Below are 17,691 nucleotides of genomic sequence, written 5' to 3'. Positions count from 1 at the left end.
ATGTGAAACTGCTTAGGTGAAATCATGTCAAACTGTTTTCGTTTTGCTTAGCTGAACGATATTCATATAGACAAATGGGGACACAGGTAAGTAATAATTTAACAAGACTATTTCATGTTGTGAATTTATGGCCATCCAAATTGTCATATGAATGGCATTCTTTAAAAACTTTACTGTAAATTCAGGGTCTAATCACTGACAACAATTGCCGTAATTTGCATGGTCATTTTCCAGGAGCCCCCCTCCATGGATCTTCCCTCCTACAACAGCCATAATGAGAGGGGCAAGTCAACCAATGAGAAGTTCCTTCCCAGAGCAGAGGTGGTCAGGTCCAAACTCATCCAGAGCTTCTATCTGCTGGACCAGTTACAGGAGGAGCAGAGAGGAAGCCCCAAATACTGCACCAATGATGTTTTAGGTAGCCCACAGTAATGCTTCCTATTTGGTCTGAATGAAACCGGCCTCAGTTGTTTTGAGATTAGAGGTGTTTGTCTGTGAAGAGATTTGTAGAAGTATGTTTACTTCAGATGATTACACATTTTGGTCCTGCTTGGCCTACACTTTAAAATACAGGAATACTGTGATTTTATCGTGTGTATTGTTTTTAAGAAGGCATTGCTAAATAACAAGGATGCTATCTCGTGTCTGTCTGTCTGTCTGTCTGTCTGTCTGTCTGTCTGTCTGTCTGTCTGTCTGTCTGTCTGTCTGTCTGTCTGTCTGTCTGTCTGTCTGTCTGTCTGTCTGTCTGTCTGTCTGTGTGTGTGTGTGTGTGTGTGTGTGTGTGTGTGTGTGTGTGTGTGTGTTTGACAGACGAGGAGAACTACACCAGTCTGATGGGGAAGGACACACACCAGCTGGTGCGTTTCGAGATCTCCCCCCAGAGGGGCAGCACCATCACCATGGACCGCCGTCGCCAGGGACGACTGGAGAACCTCCATGCCAACTATCCGCCCTTGAACATGTTTGCCCACTGGATTCTAGAGAGTATCCTTACACCCAGTCCTGAATGGAAAACCAAAGCCTAGGGTTTTAGTTGTACCTGTAAATGTAATGGAACTGCAATGACGTAAAGCAATTAACCCTATAGATACAAGCCATTAAAAAAAAAAAAAAAAAAACTACCTATATATATATATATTAAATAATATATATATATTAATTTTGGGGGGGGTTCTACTACAGTGATGTACTTGAGACTCTTGTATGTCTTTTTTGTTGTTGTTTGGGCTCAAGAGTTTTTCAATGCTTTTCATGATTATTCATAGGAACATTACAAGTGAACAAGTGTTGTCTCAGGAAATAGCTTTGCACATATCAAGTGTACTGTTTACTTGACAGAATTCTCAAGGTAAAATATTTATGAATATCATTGTCATCCTCATCATTCTGAACACCATTGTATTGGAGATACAAGCAGGTAAAAAATATCAAACTCTCTCATCATATCAATTCAATGTTAAATAATCATTAACACTTGTAATGCATTTTATCCCCATATTTCCACAGCCAGGTCAATGAGCATTGACTGGAATGTTCAATGTCATAAGCTGTTTCACTACATAGATTGAATGCCTACTATATTTCAAAGTGTACGGTCCGGGTCTGTTAGTGCTCCAGTCCCCCCTGTCATAGTTAGCAACGGTTGTGTGGTCAATGTAAGTAACCTAATTTATGTTCCTCTAACTCCCCTGAATACCACTGTCATTCCAGCGATAACTCTGTCAGCAGATAGGGGTTAGCTCGACCAGTGCAATTAGTTCTAATGTGAATTCCACAAATGGATACCCGCTCGGTTTTCAAATCAATTAGAGGGCTTGGGCTGTTGCACATGAACGTCATGTCAAAGATGGACCTTCTTGATTTCTGGGTGCATGACACATACCCTGATATTCTGTTTCTCACAAAGACCTGGCTCAGTGGTTTGATTATGAATAAGGACATTGGAATTGGGGATTACAACATCTTCAGGTGTGATATCCTGAAAAAAGAGTGAGGGGTGGCTATACATGTCAAATCAATGCATGTTCTCTAAGTGTCACTATCCACAAAAAGTGTGAGTGTTTGCTTATAGACGTGGCTTTATGCCAAAATACTAACTTGTTTGTAGCAGGGATTTACTGCCCTCCTGCTGCATTGACGGATGCTGTTGGTACTATTTCTGAGTATTTATAACATTTTATGTAATCTGAATTAGTTATGTTAGAAGATTTGAACCTGGATTGGCTTAACATGGCCTCTGATCATTTGAAGAATATTTGTCTGGACTATAACCTGACTCAACTAATCTCCAAACCTACACTGATTCATGTAAGAAACCCAGCAAAGTCCTCGCTGATTAACCTAATTAAGTAAGTGATGTTTTGCTAATGACATCGGCGATCATTGCACGTATTAGAGATACGAAACAAAACACTTTGATCTTCATATAATTATGAAGATGAATTTAAAAAACTTAACTCCCCAAGTATCTCTTCAAGATACTACTGTATGTTTTTCTCTGAGCTTCCCTCTATCGGCTGCATGCCTGACCCTAAACTGGCTCTATAACCTTTTTCATCAATTTTTATACTGTGTCTCTGGCAGACAAACTGACTCGGTAGCTGATTGGCAGTGTTTCAGGCAATTGAGAAATAGATACACTTCCTTAATTAAGAAAGCTAAATCAAGCTGCTTTCTAAGTTCTATCTCAGACTCTGCTGGTGAGCCGTAACATTTTGGGAAAACAGTTAATGCACTGAAACGTGGAAATTCCTCTCCTTCCTTGCCTAAGCAAATCGTGTCAGACTGGCATCATTACTGAGAAAAATCAGATGAGCGATGCTTTTAATCAGCATTTTATTTCAGCGGGCTTTTAATTTGAAAGAAATGGTGGTTTAACTGACGCTGGTCAGTTAGTCGACTGCTCTTCCCTCTCCCAACCTCCAGTTGGCTCAATGAAAGATCAGTCAACTTCTACTGAATCTTTGTTTTAATTTCAACAACTTTCTACTGAGATGTGCTTGACACCTTGCTTAAGATTAATGTTAAAAAAAAATCCACTGGGGCTGATTTGCTTAATCCTTTCTTGCGGCATCTTTCTGCTACCCTGATTGCGGAATCATTGAAATATTTTGTTATCTTGGGTGCTATTCCTAGGGTTTGGAAGGCTGCCCATGCACACCATCTCAAAGGTGGTAACCCCTCCGACATTAATAACTATCACCCAATCTCTAAACTATTTTGCCTGGCAATTAAAAAATAGTTTTTTTATCAACACAACAGCTTAGATCTTTCTTAGCTTCAAAATGTATTCTAAGGTTTGCAGATGATTTATCTTTGCTTTAGCCAACTCATTGACTGTTGTTGGCTGGACAAGAAGCAGACCTGGCAACCTGACTATTCTTTCTGCCCAAGAGGTGTTTGACAACATGGACCCCAAGCTGGAGATTGTGAAACTGGTTCTGGAAATGTTGGACTGGAGCATCCTGGTCATCTTCTTCCTGGAGATCCTATTGAAGTGGTTGGACAACTTCTGGAACTTCTGGAAAAGCACCTGGAATATCTTTGATTTTGCTGTTACCATGCTGGTAAGAGTCAAACCAGCAAAGAAATGAATAATGAGTTATCTCCATGTGAATGTACGGTAGATGTGATGTAGATAGATGCCTATATAACCTATATATATATATACATGTATATACACATACAGTGCCTTCAGAAAGTATTCAAACCCCTTGAAACTTTCCACATTTTGTTGTGTTACAACCTGAATTTAAAATAGATTAAATTGAGATTCTGTGCCTACACACAATACCCCATCATGTCAAAGTGGAATTATGTTTGAAGACATTTTACAAATACATAAAAAATGAAAAGCTGAAATGTCTTGAGTCAATAAGTATTCAATCCCTTTGTTATGGCACGCCTAAATAAGTTCAGGAGTAAAAATGTGCTTAACAAGTCACTCAATCAATCAAATGTATTTATTAATCCCTTTTTACATCAGCCGATGTCACAAAGTGCTATACAGAAACCCAGCCTAAAACCCCAAACAGCAAGCAATGCAGATGTAGAAGCACGGTGGCTTGGAAAAACTCCCTAGAAAGGCAGGAACCTAGGAAGAAACCTAGAGAGGAAGCATGCTCTGAGGGGAGGCCAGTCCTCTTATGGCTGTGCCGGGTGGAGATAACAGTACATGACAAAGATGTTCAAATGTTCATAGATGACCAGCAGGGTCAAATAATAATAATCACAGTGGTTGTAGAGGGTGTAACAGGTCAGCATCTCAGGAGTAAATGACAGTTGGCTTTTCATAGCCGATCATTCAGAGTTAGAGAGAGCAAGGTAGAGAGAGAGTCGAAAACAGCAGGTCCGGAACAAGGTAGCATGTCCGGTGAATAGGCCAGGGTTCCATAGCCGCAGGCAGAACAGTTGAGGCAGCAGCACAACCAGGTGGACTGGGGACAGCAAGGAGTCATCAGACCAGGTGGTCCTGAGGCATGGTCCTAGGGCTCTGGTCCTCCGAGAGAAGAGAAAGAGAGAGAGAATTAGAGGGAGCCTACTTAAATTCACACAGGACACCGGATAAGACAGGAGAAATACTCCAGAAATAACAGACTGACCCTAGCCCCCCGACACAAACTATTGCAGCATAATTACTGGAGGCTGAGACAGGACGGGTCAGGAGACACTGTGGCCCCGTCCGACTACACCCCCGGAGAGGGCCAACCAGGCAGGATATAACCCCACCCACTTTGCCAAAGCACAGCCCCCACACCACTAGAGAGAACTTCAACCACCAACTTACTACCCGGAGAGGTATAGCCCACGAAGATCTCCCCCACGGCACGAACCCAAGGGGGGTGCCAACCCGGACAGGAAGATCACGTCAGAGACTCAACCCACTCAAGTGACGCACCCCTCGTAGGGACGGCATGGAATTGCACCAGTAAGCTAGTGACTCAGCACCCGTAATAGGGTTAGAGGCAGAGAATCCCAGTGGAGAGAGGGGAATCAGCTAGGCAGACACAGCAAGGGTGGTTCTTCGCTCCAGTGCCTTTCCGTTTACCTTCACACCCCTGGGCCAGACTACACTCAATCATAGGACCTACTGAAGAGATTAGTTTTCAATAAAGACTTAAAGGTCGAGACAGAGTCTGCGTCTCTGCACCCTACCCTGCTGCCTGGCCTCACCCTACCCTGCTACCTGGCCTTTACCCTACCCTGCTGCCTGGCCTGCACCCTACCCTGATGCCTGGCCTGCACCCTACCCTGCTGCCTGGCCTACACCCTACCCTGCTGCCTGGCCTACACCCTACCCTGCTGCCTGGCCTACATCCTACCCTGTTGCCTGGCCTGCACCCTACCCTGTTGCCTGGCCTGCACCCTACCCTGTTGCCTGGCCTGCACCCTACCCTGCTGCCTGGCCTGCACCCTACCCTGCTGCCTGGCCTACACCCTACCCTGCTGCCTGGCCTACACCCTACCCTGCTGCCTGGCCTACACCCTATCTCATTGTGGAGCTAGAGGAGTTAGAAACCATACTAAGTTGCATGGACTCACTCTGTGTGTAATAGTGTTTAACATGATGTTGGAATGAACACCTCATCTCTGTACCCCACACATATAATTATCTGTAAGGTCCCTCAGTCGAGCAGTGAATTCTAAACACAGATTCAACCACAAACATCAGGGAGGTTTTTCAATGACGAATCAAAGATCAGGAAGGTTTTCCAATGCAGACGTTGAATATAGTTTTGAGCATGTTGAAGTTATGGTTTCTCAATACACCCAGTAAGTACAAAGATACAGGCGTCCTTCCTAACTTAGTTGCCAGAGATTAAGGAAACTGCTCTGGGATTTCACCATGAGACCAATGGTGACTTTAAAACAGTTACAGAGTATAATGGCTGTGATAGGAGAAAACTGAGGATGGATTAACAACATTTTAGTTAATCCACAATGCTAACCTAAATGACAGAGTGAAAAGAAGGAAGCCTGTACAGAATACAAATATTCAGAAACATCCTGTTTGCAACAAGATACTAAAGTAATACTGCAAAAATTGTGGCAAAGCAATTCACTTTTTGTCCTGAATACAAAGTGTTATGTTTGGGGCAAATCCAATATAACACATTACTGAGTACCACTCTCCATATTTTCAAGCATAGTTGTGGCTGCATCATGTTATGGGTACGCTTGTAATCGTTAAGGACTGGGGAGTTTTTCAGAATAAAAAACAAAGCTGGATGGAGCTAAGCACAGGCAAAATCTTAGAGGAACACCTGGTTCAGTCTGCTTTCCACCAGACACTGGGAGATTAATTCATATTTCACCAGGACAATTCAGCGGGACAACAACCTAAAACACAAGTCCAAATCTACACTGGAGTTGCAGTGAATGTTCCTGCGTGGCCAAGTTACAGTTTTGACTTAAAATCGTCTTGAAAATCTACGGCAAGACTTGAAAATGGCTGTCTAGCAATGATCAACATGATCAACAACCCACTTGTCTTAGTTTATATAATTTTATATTGTACAATCCAGGCGTGCAAAGCTCTTAGAGACTTACCCAGAAAGACTAATTGCTGCCAAAGGCGATTCTATGTATTGACTCAGGGGTGTGGATACTTATGTAAATGAGATATTTCTGTATTTCATTCGAGATAAATGTGCAGCAATTTCTAAAAACATGTTTTCACTTTGTCATTATGGGGTATTTTGTGTAGATGGGTGAGATTTTTTTGTTGTTGATATTTCATCCATTTTTAATTCAGGCTGTAACACAACAAAATGGAATCCGTGAACGGATGTGAATACTTTCTGGAGGCACTGTACATACAAGTCCAAATCCCAGTTACAGTACTCAGGTTACCTCTCTCCTCCCCCAGTCTGTTATACCAGAGATCGTGAAGGTCTTCAAAGGGGTGGACACTGACCACTTGGAGATTGTGGCACTCCTAAAGAAGTTCCGTATCCTCCGCTCCCTGAAAATTATCTCTAAATTCAGGCAGATCCGCCTTATCGTGTTGGCCATCTACAAAACTTTCAAGGTAGGGAACCAACCATAGAAATACAGTATAATTGTTTATTCTATGTCTATGGATCCAACAGTTTTACACTCCCACTGTATTGGTGTCAGCATTTATTGTGCACTTAGAGACTGAGTGATACAGACTTTGGGAGTGGGACAAACATGAATGACACATTTTTCAAAGGTGCGTGTGCACGAAAAGGACTCAACCTTGCGCGCCAGTTTTCTCGTAAAGGTTGGCATTTATCAATTTGAACTTGACAGGAAAGTGTGAGTATCTCCACGTACAGCTCAGCTCATGCATACGCTCAACTTCTAGTGGTTGATCAATTGTATTACAAGCAAATATTGTTATTTTGTGGGAAATGGAAGTGTGTGAGGCACGGGAAATATAAAAATAGTAGACGAATAAAAACATTAAAAGGTTGGCCTAATGATAAAACATGCATTTGCTGTAAGTATATCGCATAGCAGCAATTAGCCTAATATGTTTATTTTACTTGTGTTATATAGACCTAAATCATAATCGTATTGCAGGGCATCTCTCCTTTCTGACATGACTGGTTTATTTCCTCTACACAACAAATTAGGCTAACATTTATCCATCGCTCAATCAATAGCCCGAGTATGCTCGAAAGTAATTAGTAGCCTACTTAGAATAATTGTGTGATAAGAGAGCGACATCATGGCCTGTAATCTCAGAGTTTATCCCAAGGCAGGATATTATACCAAGGCTGTATAATTTATTTTGAAATTGTTCAAAATGGCAATCAATCCTCCAGAATGCACAGCCAGTATTTGGCACTCGCTATAGATGGCATGCATTTTTGGTTTGAAAAAGTCACTGCAAAGGATTTAAACACTCTGCTCATAGCCCAGTTCCAACATGTGTCAGAATTTGGCCAGGATTGTTTTGGTCACTAGATGCCCCCATTGCGCCTTTTTTGAACCTTTTGTTTTTCCCTTGGTCTAATTATTATTTGCACCTGTGCCTTATTTCTTTGTAGGTATTTAAACCCTTAGTGTTCCTCAGTTCTTTGCTCAGTGTTTGTATGTTAGCACCCAGCCATGCTGTGAACATATATTTCTCTTGTTGGATTTTCCAGAGGTGCTCTGGTTTTGTTCTTGTTTATTTTTGATTAGTCTTTTGAGGTTTGTTTTTCCTGCTGTTCTTACCACTTTGTGGATTTTCATTGTATTTTGGAGGATATCCATTTTTTCTCTTGGCTTTACTTTTGACGTTGTGGATTTATATTTTTTGCCTGAAGATCTTTTACTTTGATTAAACCACCGTCTCTAGTACTGCTGTGTCTGCCTCATCTTCTGGGTTCTGCCGACTATTAGTGACTGTTTCTCACACCGGGTCCTGACAACATGTCCAAATTATACAGCAAATGAGAGCGTTTTTGTCAACACAAAAGGTGAATGGATGACGTTTTTCAGGCGGGTATGTGTCTGATTTATCAATGAAAACATGCGTGTATGTTGTGTGTGACAGTTTGATGAATCCCAATAATTTGTTGTGCACTTAAATCCTAGAATCTCCACGTACGCCAGATTTTAGTGATACATTTACACAGGGTTGATAAATGAGGCCCCAGGCAGGTAACATGGTCAACTTCTAGCCATACTATTTTTACATTTACATTTACATTTAAGTCATTTAGCAGACGCTCTTATCCAGAGCGACTTACAAATTGGTGCATTCACCTTATGATATCCAGTGGAACAACCACTTTACAATAGTGCATCTAACTCTTTTAAGGGGGGGGGGTTAGAAGGATTACTTTATCCTATCCTAGGTATTCCTTAAAGAGGTGGGGTTTCAGGTGTCTCCGGAAGGTGGTGATTGACTCCGCTGACCTGGCGTCGTGAGGGAGTTTGTTCCACCATTGGGGTGCCAGAGCAGCGAACAGTTTTGACTGGGCTGAGCGGGAACTGTACTTCCTCAGAGGTAGGGAGGCGAGCAGGCCAGAGGTGGATGAACGCAGTGCCCTTGTTTGGGTGTAGGGCCTGATCAGAGCCTGAAGGTACGGAGGTGCCGTTCCCCTCACAGCTCCGTAGGCAAGCACCATGGTCTTGTAGCGGATGCGAGCTTCAACTGGAAGCCAGTGGAGAGAGCGGAGGAGCGGGGTGACGTGAGAGAACTTGGGAAAGTTGAACACCAGACGGGCTGCGGCGTTCTGGATGAGTTGTAGGGGTTTAATGGCACAGGCAGGGAGCCCAGCCAACAGCGAGTTGCAGTAATCCAGACGGGAGATGACAAGTGCCTGGATTAGGACCTGCGCCGCTTCCTGCGTGAGGCAGGGTCGTACTCTGCGAATGTTGTAGAGCATGAACCTACAGGAACGGGTCACCGCCTTGATGTTAGTTGAGAACGACAGGGTGTTGTCCAGGATCACGCCAAGGTTCTTAGCACTCTGGGAGGAGGACACAATGGAGTTGTCAACCGTGATGGCGAGATCATGGAACGGGCAGTCCTTCCCCGGGAGGAAGAGCAGCTCCGTCTTGCCGAGGTTCAGCTTGAGGTGGTGATCCGTCATCCACACTGATATGTCTGCCAGACATGCAGAGATGCGATTCACCACCTGGTTATCAGAGGGGGGAAAGGAGAAGATTAATTGTGTGTCGTCTGCATAGCAATGATAGGAGAGACCATGTGAGGATATGACAGAGCCAAGTGACTTGGTGTATAGCGAGAATAGGAGAGGGCCTAGAACAGAGCCCTGGGGGACACCAGTGGTAAGAGCACGTGGTGCGGAGACAGATTCTCGCCACGCCACCTGGTAGGAGCGACCTGTCAGGTAGGACGCAATCCAAGCGTGGGCCGCGCCGGAGATGCCCAGCTCGGAGAGGGTGGAGTACTATTATCACATATGACTGCCAAGCACTTCTGGACATCAGATTGACAGTTACTAAACCTCGATTTCAACTTAAAATACAACTTGAACTCAGACCCAGCTGTTCCACTGCTCATACTGGACCATATTTATTTTTATCCATGGTCTACCAAAACGCTGCGGGCGTAAACGCGGGAGACGAGGTGGAGTCCTGGTGAAATTGAGGCGAAGAGAAAAACTGAAAGGCGTTCCGGTCTGTTCTATTGGCAAATGTCTAGTCACTCGAGAATAAGATGGATGAGCTTCGTTCCAGAGTCTCCTATTATAGAGACTTTGAAAGCTGCAATATATCTCTATATCTATGTCTTACTGAAATATCACATTTACTTAAGTATTCAGACCCTTTATTCAGTACTTTGTTGAAGCACCTTTTGGCAGCGATTACAGTCTTCTTGGGTATGACGCTACAAGCGTGGCACTGTATTTGGGGAGTTTCTCCCATTCCTCTCTGCAGATCCTCTCAAGCTCTGTCAGGTTGGATGGGGAGCATCACTGCTCAGCTATTTTCAGGGATGTTCGATCTGGTTCAAGTCCGGGGCTAGCTGGGACACTCAAGGACTTTCAGAGAATTGTCCCAAAAGCCATTCCTGCGTTGTCTTGGCTGTGTGCTTAGGGTCATTGTCCTGTTGGAAGGTGAACCTTTGCCCCAGTCTGAGATCCTGAGCGCTCTGGAGCAGGTTTACATCAAGGATATCTCTGTACTTTGCCCTATTCAACTTTCCCTCAATCCTGACAAGTCTCCCAGTCCCTGCCACTAAAAAACAGCCCCACAGCACACCGTAGGGATGGTGCCAAGTTTCCTCCAGACCTGACGCTTGGCATTCAGGCCAAAGAGTTCAATCTTGGTTTCATCAGACCAGAGAATCTTGTTTCTCATGGTCTGAGAGTTCTTCAAGTGCCTTTTGGAAAACTCCAAGCAGGCTGTCATGTCCCTTTTACTGAGGAGTGGCTTCTGTCTGGCCATTCTACCATAAATGCCTGATTGGTGGAATGCTGCAGAGATGGTTGTCCTTCTGGAAGGTTCTCCCATCTCCACAGAGGAACTCTAGAGCTCTGTCAGAGTGACCATCTGGTTCTTGGTCACCTCCCTGACCAAGGCCCTTCTCCCCCGATTTCTCAGTTTGGCTAGCCGGCCAGCTCTAGGAAGAGTCTTGGTGGATCAAAATTTGTTTAATTGAAGAATGATGCAGGCCACTGTGCTCTTGGTGATCTTCAATGCTGCAGAAAAGTTTTGCTACCCTTCCCCAGAGATGTGCCTCGACCCAATCCCATGTCTTGGAGCTCTATGTACAATTCCTTCGACCTCATGGCTTGGTTTTTGCTCTGACATGCAACTGTAGGACCTTACATAGAAAGGTGTGTGCCTTTCCAAATTAATTGATGACAGGTGGACTCCAATCAAGTTGTAGAAACATCTCAAGGATGATCAATGGAAACAGGATGCACCTGAGCTCAATTGAGTTTCATAGCAAAGGGTCTAAATACTTATAAATACTAAATAAGGTACCTGTTTTTTTATTTGTAATACATTTGCAAAAAAAATCTTAAAACCTATTTTTGCTTTGTCATTATGGGGTATTGTGTGTAGATTGATGAGTAATAACATGAATTTAATCAATTTTAGAGGCTGTAACAAAATGTGGAAAAAGTCAAGGGGTTTGAATACTTTCCGAATGCACTGCACATACCATATACACACTCTATAACTAGTGCGCTGAGTGTCGGGAAGCAAGTTCATGAAGTGAGTGTTTCAATAAATAAACGCAACTAAATACAAAACAAGAAACACAAACAACACACCGACATGACACTGGAACAGAAACAATAACGCCTGGGGAAGGAACCCAACGAAGTGACATATATAGGGAAGGTAATCAGGGAAGTGATGGAGTCCAGGTGAGTCTGATGACGCACAGGTGCGCGTAACGATGGTGACAGGTGTGCGCCATAACGAGCAGCCTGGTGACCTAGAGGCCGGAGAGGGAGCACACACTACACTCCCACACATTCACTACACACGGATACCGACACAACACAAACACACACGCATACCCACACACTCTTTATTTTACTCATATTATTATCTATCCGAGTCGCTTTACCCTGCCTTTAGGTACCTACACTATATATACAAAATGTGGACACCCCTTGAAATTAGTGAATTTGGCTATTTGTCACACCAGTTGCTAACAGGAGTATAAAATCGAGCACACAACCATGCAATTTCCATAGACAAACATTGGCAGTAGAATGGCCTCACTGAAAAGCTCAGTGACTTAAACGTGGCACCATCATAGGATGCCACCTTTCCAACAAGTCAGTTCGTCAAATTTCTTCCCTGCTAGAGCTGTCCCGCTCAACTGTAAGTGCTGTTATTGTGAAGTGGAAACGTCTAGGAGCAACAACGGCTCAGCAGCGAAGTGGTAGGCCACACAAGCTCACAGAACAGAACCCCTGAGTGCTGAAACACGTAACGCGTAAAACCTGTCTGTCCTCGGTTGCAGCACTCACTACCAAGGTCCAAACTGCTTCTGGAAGCAATGTCAGCACAAGAACTGTTCGTCGGGAGCTTCATGAAATGGATTTCCATGGCCGAGTAGCCACACACAAGCCTAAGATCACCATGTTCAATACCAAGCGTCGGCTGGAGTGGTATAAAGCTTGCCGCCATTGGACTCTGGAGCAGTGGAAATGCATTCTGTGGAGTGATGAATCACGCCTCACCATCTGGCAGTCTGACGGACTAATCTGTGTTTGGCAGATGCCAGGAGAACGCTACCTGCCCCAATGCATAGTGCCAACTGTAAAGTTTGATGGAAGTGGAATAATGGTCTGGGGCTGTTTTTCATGGTTCGGGCTAGGCCCCTTAGTTCCAGTGAAGGGAAATCTTAACACTACAGCATACAATGACATTCTAGACAATTCTGTACTCCCAACTTTGTGGCAACAGTTTGGGGAAGGCTCTTTCCTGATTCAGCATGACAATGCCCTGTATACAGAGTGAGGTCCATACAGAAATAGTTTGTCGAGATCGGTGGGGAAGAACTTGACTGGCCTGCACAGAGCCCTGACCTCAACCCTATCGAACACTTTTGGGATGAATTAGAACACCGACTGCGAGCCAGACCTAATCGGCCAACATCAGTGCCCGACCTCACTAATGCTCTTGTGGCTGAATGCAAGCAAGTCCCCGCAGCAATGTTCCAACATCTAGTGAAAAGCCTTCCCAGAAGAGTGGAGGCTGTTATAGCAGAAAAGGGGTATTAACGCAATATTAATGCCCATGATTTTGGAATGAGATGTTTGACGAGCAGGTGTCCACATACTTTTGGTCATGTAGTGTATTTACCTCAAATACATCATACCTCTGCACATTAATCTGTTACTGGTACTCCCTGTATATAGTTCCATTCTTGTGTATTTTATTTTATTCCTCGTGTTAGTTACTACTTTATTTTGTATTATTATTTTTAAAGGTTCGCAAGCAAGCGTTTCACTGTAAAGTCTATACCAGTTGTATTCGGTGAATGTAATACATATGATTTGATTAGTCCTACCTGTATACATGTGTGGTCCTTTTGTGACCTCATGGAACATAGAAATGGTCCCACTGTTGTGAAGTGCCTCTATTCTATACTATTCTACTGAAGGATGACATAACATCACTGTGTGTTTACAGGCTATGACCTTCATCTTCTTACTGCTGCTGGTGTTTGCTTATATCTTCGCTGTGGTTGGAGTCATCCTGTTCGAGAGTTACACTCGCTCCAACGTCGAGGGCCTGGTCTACAATATGAACTTTAAGTGTGTGACATTTGCTCTTACTATGAAAGCTTGATTTCTTTGGAAGTATTTAACAGTAGTATTTCTCTCATTCTCAGTTATGATAAGATAATATGATATTAATGTGAACAGTGGTCATTGAGAAACATCACATTTTCCTAAATCTCACACATTTTAAGAGGGCTTCAAGAGTAGAATGCAAACACTTGATATTACGTTACAGATAAGGTTAGAGTCCAACCAGTCAGAATCCATTTCCGTTAAGGAACAAAACCTACAGCCATGTTACATCTTTGAAGATTTTTGGCACGTTTTCATGAACTTTCATCATCTCCCAGAGATATCTACAACTCCTTCATCACCCTCTTCATCCTCTTCACCATGGATCACTGGTACGCTCTGCTCGCCGACACCCGCAAAGTTCCAGAACTGGACAAAGGCATATGTGGCCTATACATCATCCTCTGGCTCCTCATAGGCTCCTTCGTATTCCGCAATATCTTCGTGGGTATTATGGGTAGGTACTTCCTCGTAATGCTTTGATAAAGAGCATCCATTTAGCTATTTCATTTTCTTTATTTTTTTGACTTTTTGACTCAGACTTGTCTATTTGTGGGTCTTTATCTTTTATCTAGATATTTCACATTAAAATGGAAATTTAAAAAAGATTTCTAACTGATATAAACGGCTTTATATCATACTGTTCCAATGTCCATACTCCTTGCATAAATACTACTGGGCATGCAGTCTAAGTGGTATGCTAATGTGATAATGCTCAGATTTTTTACCTAATTGTCTGTTTCCTTTTTGTCTGTCCAGTGAATAACTTCCAGGCCATCCGGAGTGACCTCTCTAAAGAGGTACAGCAGATTGAGATCCAGGCCAAAGCTGATCTCTTTAAAGCTGAGATCATAAAGAGGTGAGTGTGGAGATGTTCTATTGGATTCTTCAGACCGGCGTGATTGGCGAATAAGATGTAGCGTTACAAGTAAAGAAATGAAACAGTATTATCTTTTTCAAGATAGAATGTCTTTGATGTTGATGTTCACCATTACTTGCTGGGCCAATATGTGAGAAACTAACCAATATATTACCTTTTTTTCGATAAAGTATGTTGATGTCATTGAAATGTCTTTTGACAAATACCGTGAAAAATGTATGTTTTTGCTTTTCTTTTTGTAGGAGGATAAGTCATTCGAAATTTGCCGGGTAAGACAGTTTCTTATAACCTTTAATGTGTGTTCTCGTCCCTGTCATACCATAAAATGTATAAAACAATTTGATGTCGACACAATTTAATTAATTTCATTTAAATTCACAATTGAAAAAAGTTCAGGTTAGGTCTAATATATTCAAATATACATTTAGGCTGAGCAAAGTGGCAGAGGATGGTGAAGAGTCATTTTCCACTGAGGATCTACTAAAGTTTACAAGATGTAATATTCCAGAAAAAGGTGGGTTCTTTTCAAACCTAACCACCAATGGGACACCGTAATATACTCATCATACTTTGAATAGGGACCATTTCTTTGCGATCCTTGAATGAGACAAAAGAGCCATTTATTTTGTCACAGAACAAAGAACATTCTAAGAACCCTACGTTTTTTAGAGCTGAGAGGTTAGAGGTTGTCCTATGGTTATTTTGCATACAACCTTCCCACAGCGTTGTGAATGGTGCAGGATAGTTGCTTGGCTTTGGAACATTCTCAGCACATTTAAGGAACTTGACAAAAAAAACTTTCTTTCATTACTTTAACAGAACGATTCCTAAAAGTTCACACATGGTTACATTTAATTACATTTTGATAATATTCTGAGAACGTTCTCTAAATGGTTTGACATTGGGAATGTTCTCAAATTGTTTAATGTTAAGAAACAACGGTCTTCTGTGGGAATTTCAGTACGTCAGCATAACGTTTCTTACAGGTTTCCTCATGGTTCTATTTAAAGTCATGTTCTTAAATTGTTCAGAGAACTTTAAGAAACAACGATCTTTTGTGGGAATTTCAGTACAGAACATTCTGCACAAGTTCCCATGTGGTTCTATTTAATTTAATATTTTGACTACATTCTGGGAACATTCTCAAAAACGGTGTAACTTAAAGCAATGTTTTCAGAACTTTCGGAGAATGTATGGTTCTCTTTTATGTCCGTTCTTGGTAATATTCTGGGAATGTTGTAAAAAAAAATATATATTCTAAATGTTACCAAAAACATTACCATCAATAAGCTCTAAATTCTGTTCTCAGAACATGAAGAAAACTTTCCAGAAAAACCACAGAAACTTAAGTAACTTTCAGAGAACACTCTAAGAATGTTATTTACATATACATTCCATTCTCAGCGTCAACAAACCTCTCTAATCCTCCATCTTGTTAAGTGTGTGCAAGATCACACCTACTGTGATTGTAAGCAAACTTTCACTAATAACTAAACAAAACTTTCATAACATTTAGAGAATGTTCTCAGAATGTTATTTAATTACCTTCAAATAAACTATCATTTCCGTTCTCAGAGTTAATAAAACCTCCCAGACACTCAAGTGAAATGTTCTCAGAATCTCCCTGCAACCAAAAAAAGAAATGTTCCCATAACAGTCTGGAATGTTTGGTTTTGTTCTAAGAACGTTAAAAAAAAAAAGTTCAGTTTTACCCGTCAGGAAACTTAGGGCTCCGTTCCTGGGAACCAATCTGAAACCAAAAACACACGTTCCCACAACTTACAAGGAACCAAATGTGTGTCAAAATGTGGGTGATACCCAATAAATCATAGGGAGTACATTTGGAGTGTGTGATGATATTTGGTACAGTACATCAATTCTGTTAAGAATTACAATGAACATACCAACATACCCTGGACACTGAGATCTCATTACTACGATGCACTCTAAAAGAGTAGTCTGAGCCATCTGGGTCATCATAAAGGCACCAAACTTAAAACAAACTGAAACAGAGAGGGTATCCCTGGACTCGTTTTCTGTTGCAAACACTTTTACAGCATTTTTCTGTTTCATGCCCTATTCAACTGGTTTCCTCGTATTACCCCTCTCTGTTAGACTGGGAGTCGTACGTGGAGGAGAACATGAAGGTGATGCAGGAGCAAGAGGAGAACGAGAAGGTCACCTGGCCCCGGGATTCCCTTTTCAGGTACTTTGAGCTGCTGGAGATGCTCCAGCACAACCTGGATGAGCGGAAGAGGCTGCAGAACTTAGCAGGTAAGGAATCACACAGAGTAGTAGTAGTAGTCCCCTCCCGGACTGTATTTAGATGGGTGAAGAGACTAAAAGGTTTTGCTCGGGGGGTGGGGGCCCCCCAACCAAATCTCTCGTAGGGTCCCCCAAAAGGCTAGAGGTGGCACTGAGTGCAGATGAAGGAGATGAGATAAGGAGAGGAAACCATTTGAGACTATGCACTTTGCAATAGTCTTGATAGCCGAGACTAGTAGAAATGAGTCTGAACTATTGTAACAACAGCTCCCTTCTGAATAGGTTTCTTGTGTTTTTGTCAGATGCCTTGATCATGTAATAAGTATGCCTCATTTTAGAACCTCATTGTAAAGTACATAATAGACACAGTAGACCTACAGTATGTTTGCGTCTCTCTGTCTGTCACTCTCCCTACTCTCTGTCTTCTCTGACACAGTTCAGGCGTTGCTAAACCTGCACGACTCATAGGACCCCACATCGACATCTATTCAGAAGAGCCACCATATTTTGGAAGAAAATAAAACATGTTTTTTTCTTCCCAGTATTGTCAGTGTCCATGTTCAATTAGTCATCTAGTTTACCCTTGAGAACTAAAGCTGATGTGGAGGGCAGAGAGAGCCAACGATAGCCTGGTTAAACCATACTGAATGCTGCGCACACCGTTGTTTTACTTCACCTCAGTTTGGATGCCAGGCTAAGGCAATGAGGTCAAATATATTTATTCCTAGTAGTAGTCAACTTGAATGGTCTCACAGTTCCACCCAATATGTAATAGGGGGCACTCTTACAGTG

General features: G+C 42.5%; 1 protein-coding gene across 1 annotated transcript; it reads left to right on the top strand.

The window, feature by feature from the left end:
- The first annotated feature begins 74 nt into the window (after positions 1-74).
- Positions 75-17,438, top strand: LOC139530965 (cation channel sperm-associated protein 2-like). Its single transcript, XM_071327760.1, has 13 exons — positions 75-86; positions 235-418; positions 811-984; positions 1,349-1,417; positions 3,394-3,566; positions 6,869-7,030; positions 13,591-13,715; positions 14,033-14,211; positions 14,514-14,613; positions 14,877-14,903; positions 15,063-15,148; positions 16,750-16,908; positions 17,336-17,438. The coding sequence occupies exons 1-13, from the start codon at positions 75-77 to the stop codon at positions 17,365-17,367; spliced, it is 1,482 nt and encodes a 493-aa protein (XP_071183861.1). The 3' UTR covers positions 17,368-17,438.
- Positions 17,439-17,691: the final 253 nt, after the last annotated feature.

Source organism: Salvelinus alpinus, chromosome 9, assembly GCF_045679555.1.
Source record: "Salvelinus alpinus chromosome 9, SLU_Salpinus.1, whole genome shotgun sequence".
Taxonomy (NCBI): Eukaryota; Metazoa; Chordata; class Actinopteri; order Salmoniformes; family Salmonidae; genus Salvelinus; species Salvelinus alpinus.
The sequence above is the reverse complement of the archived record's forward strand: the minus strand, read 5'-3'. Positions and strand labels throughout refer to the sequence as shown.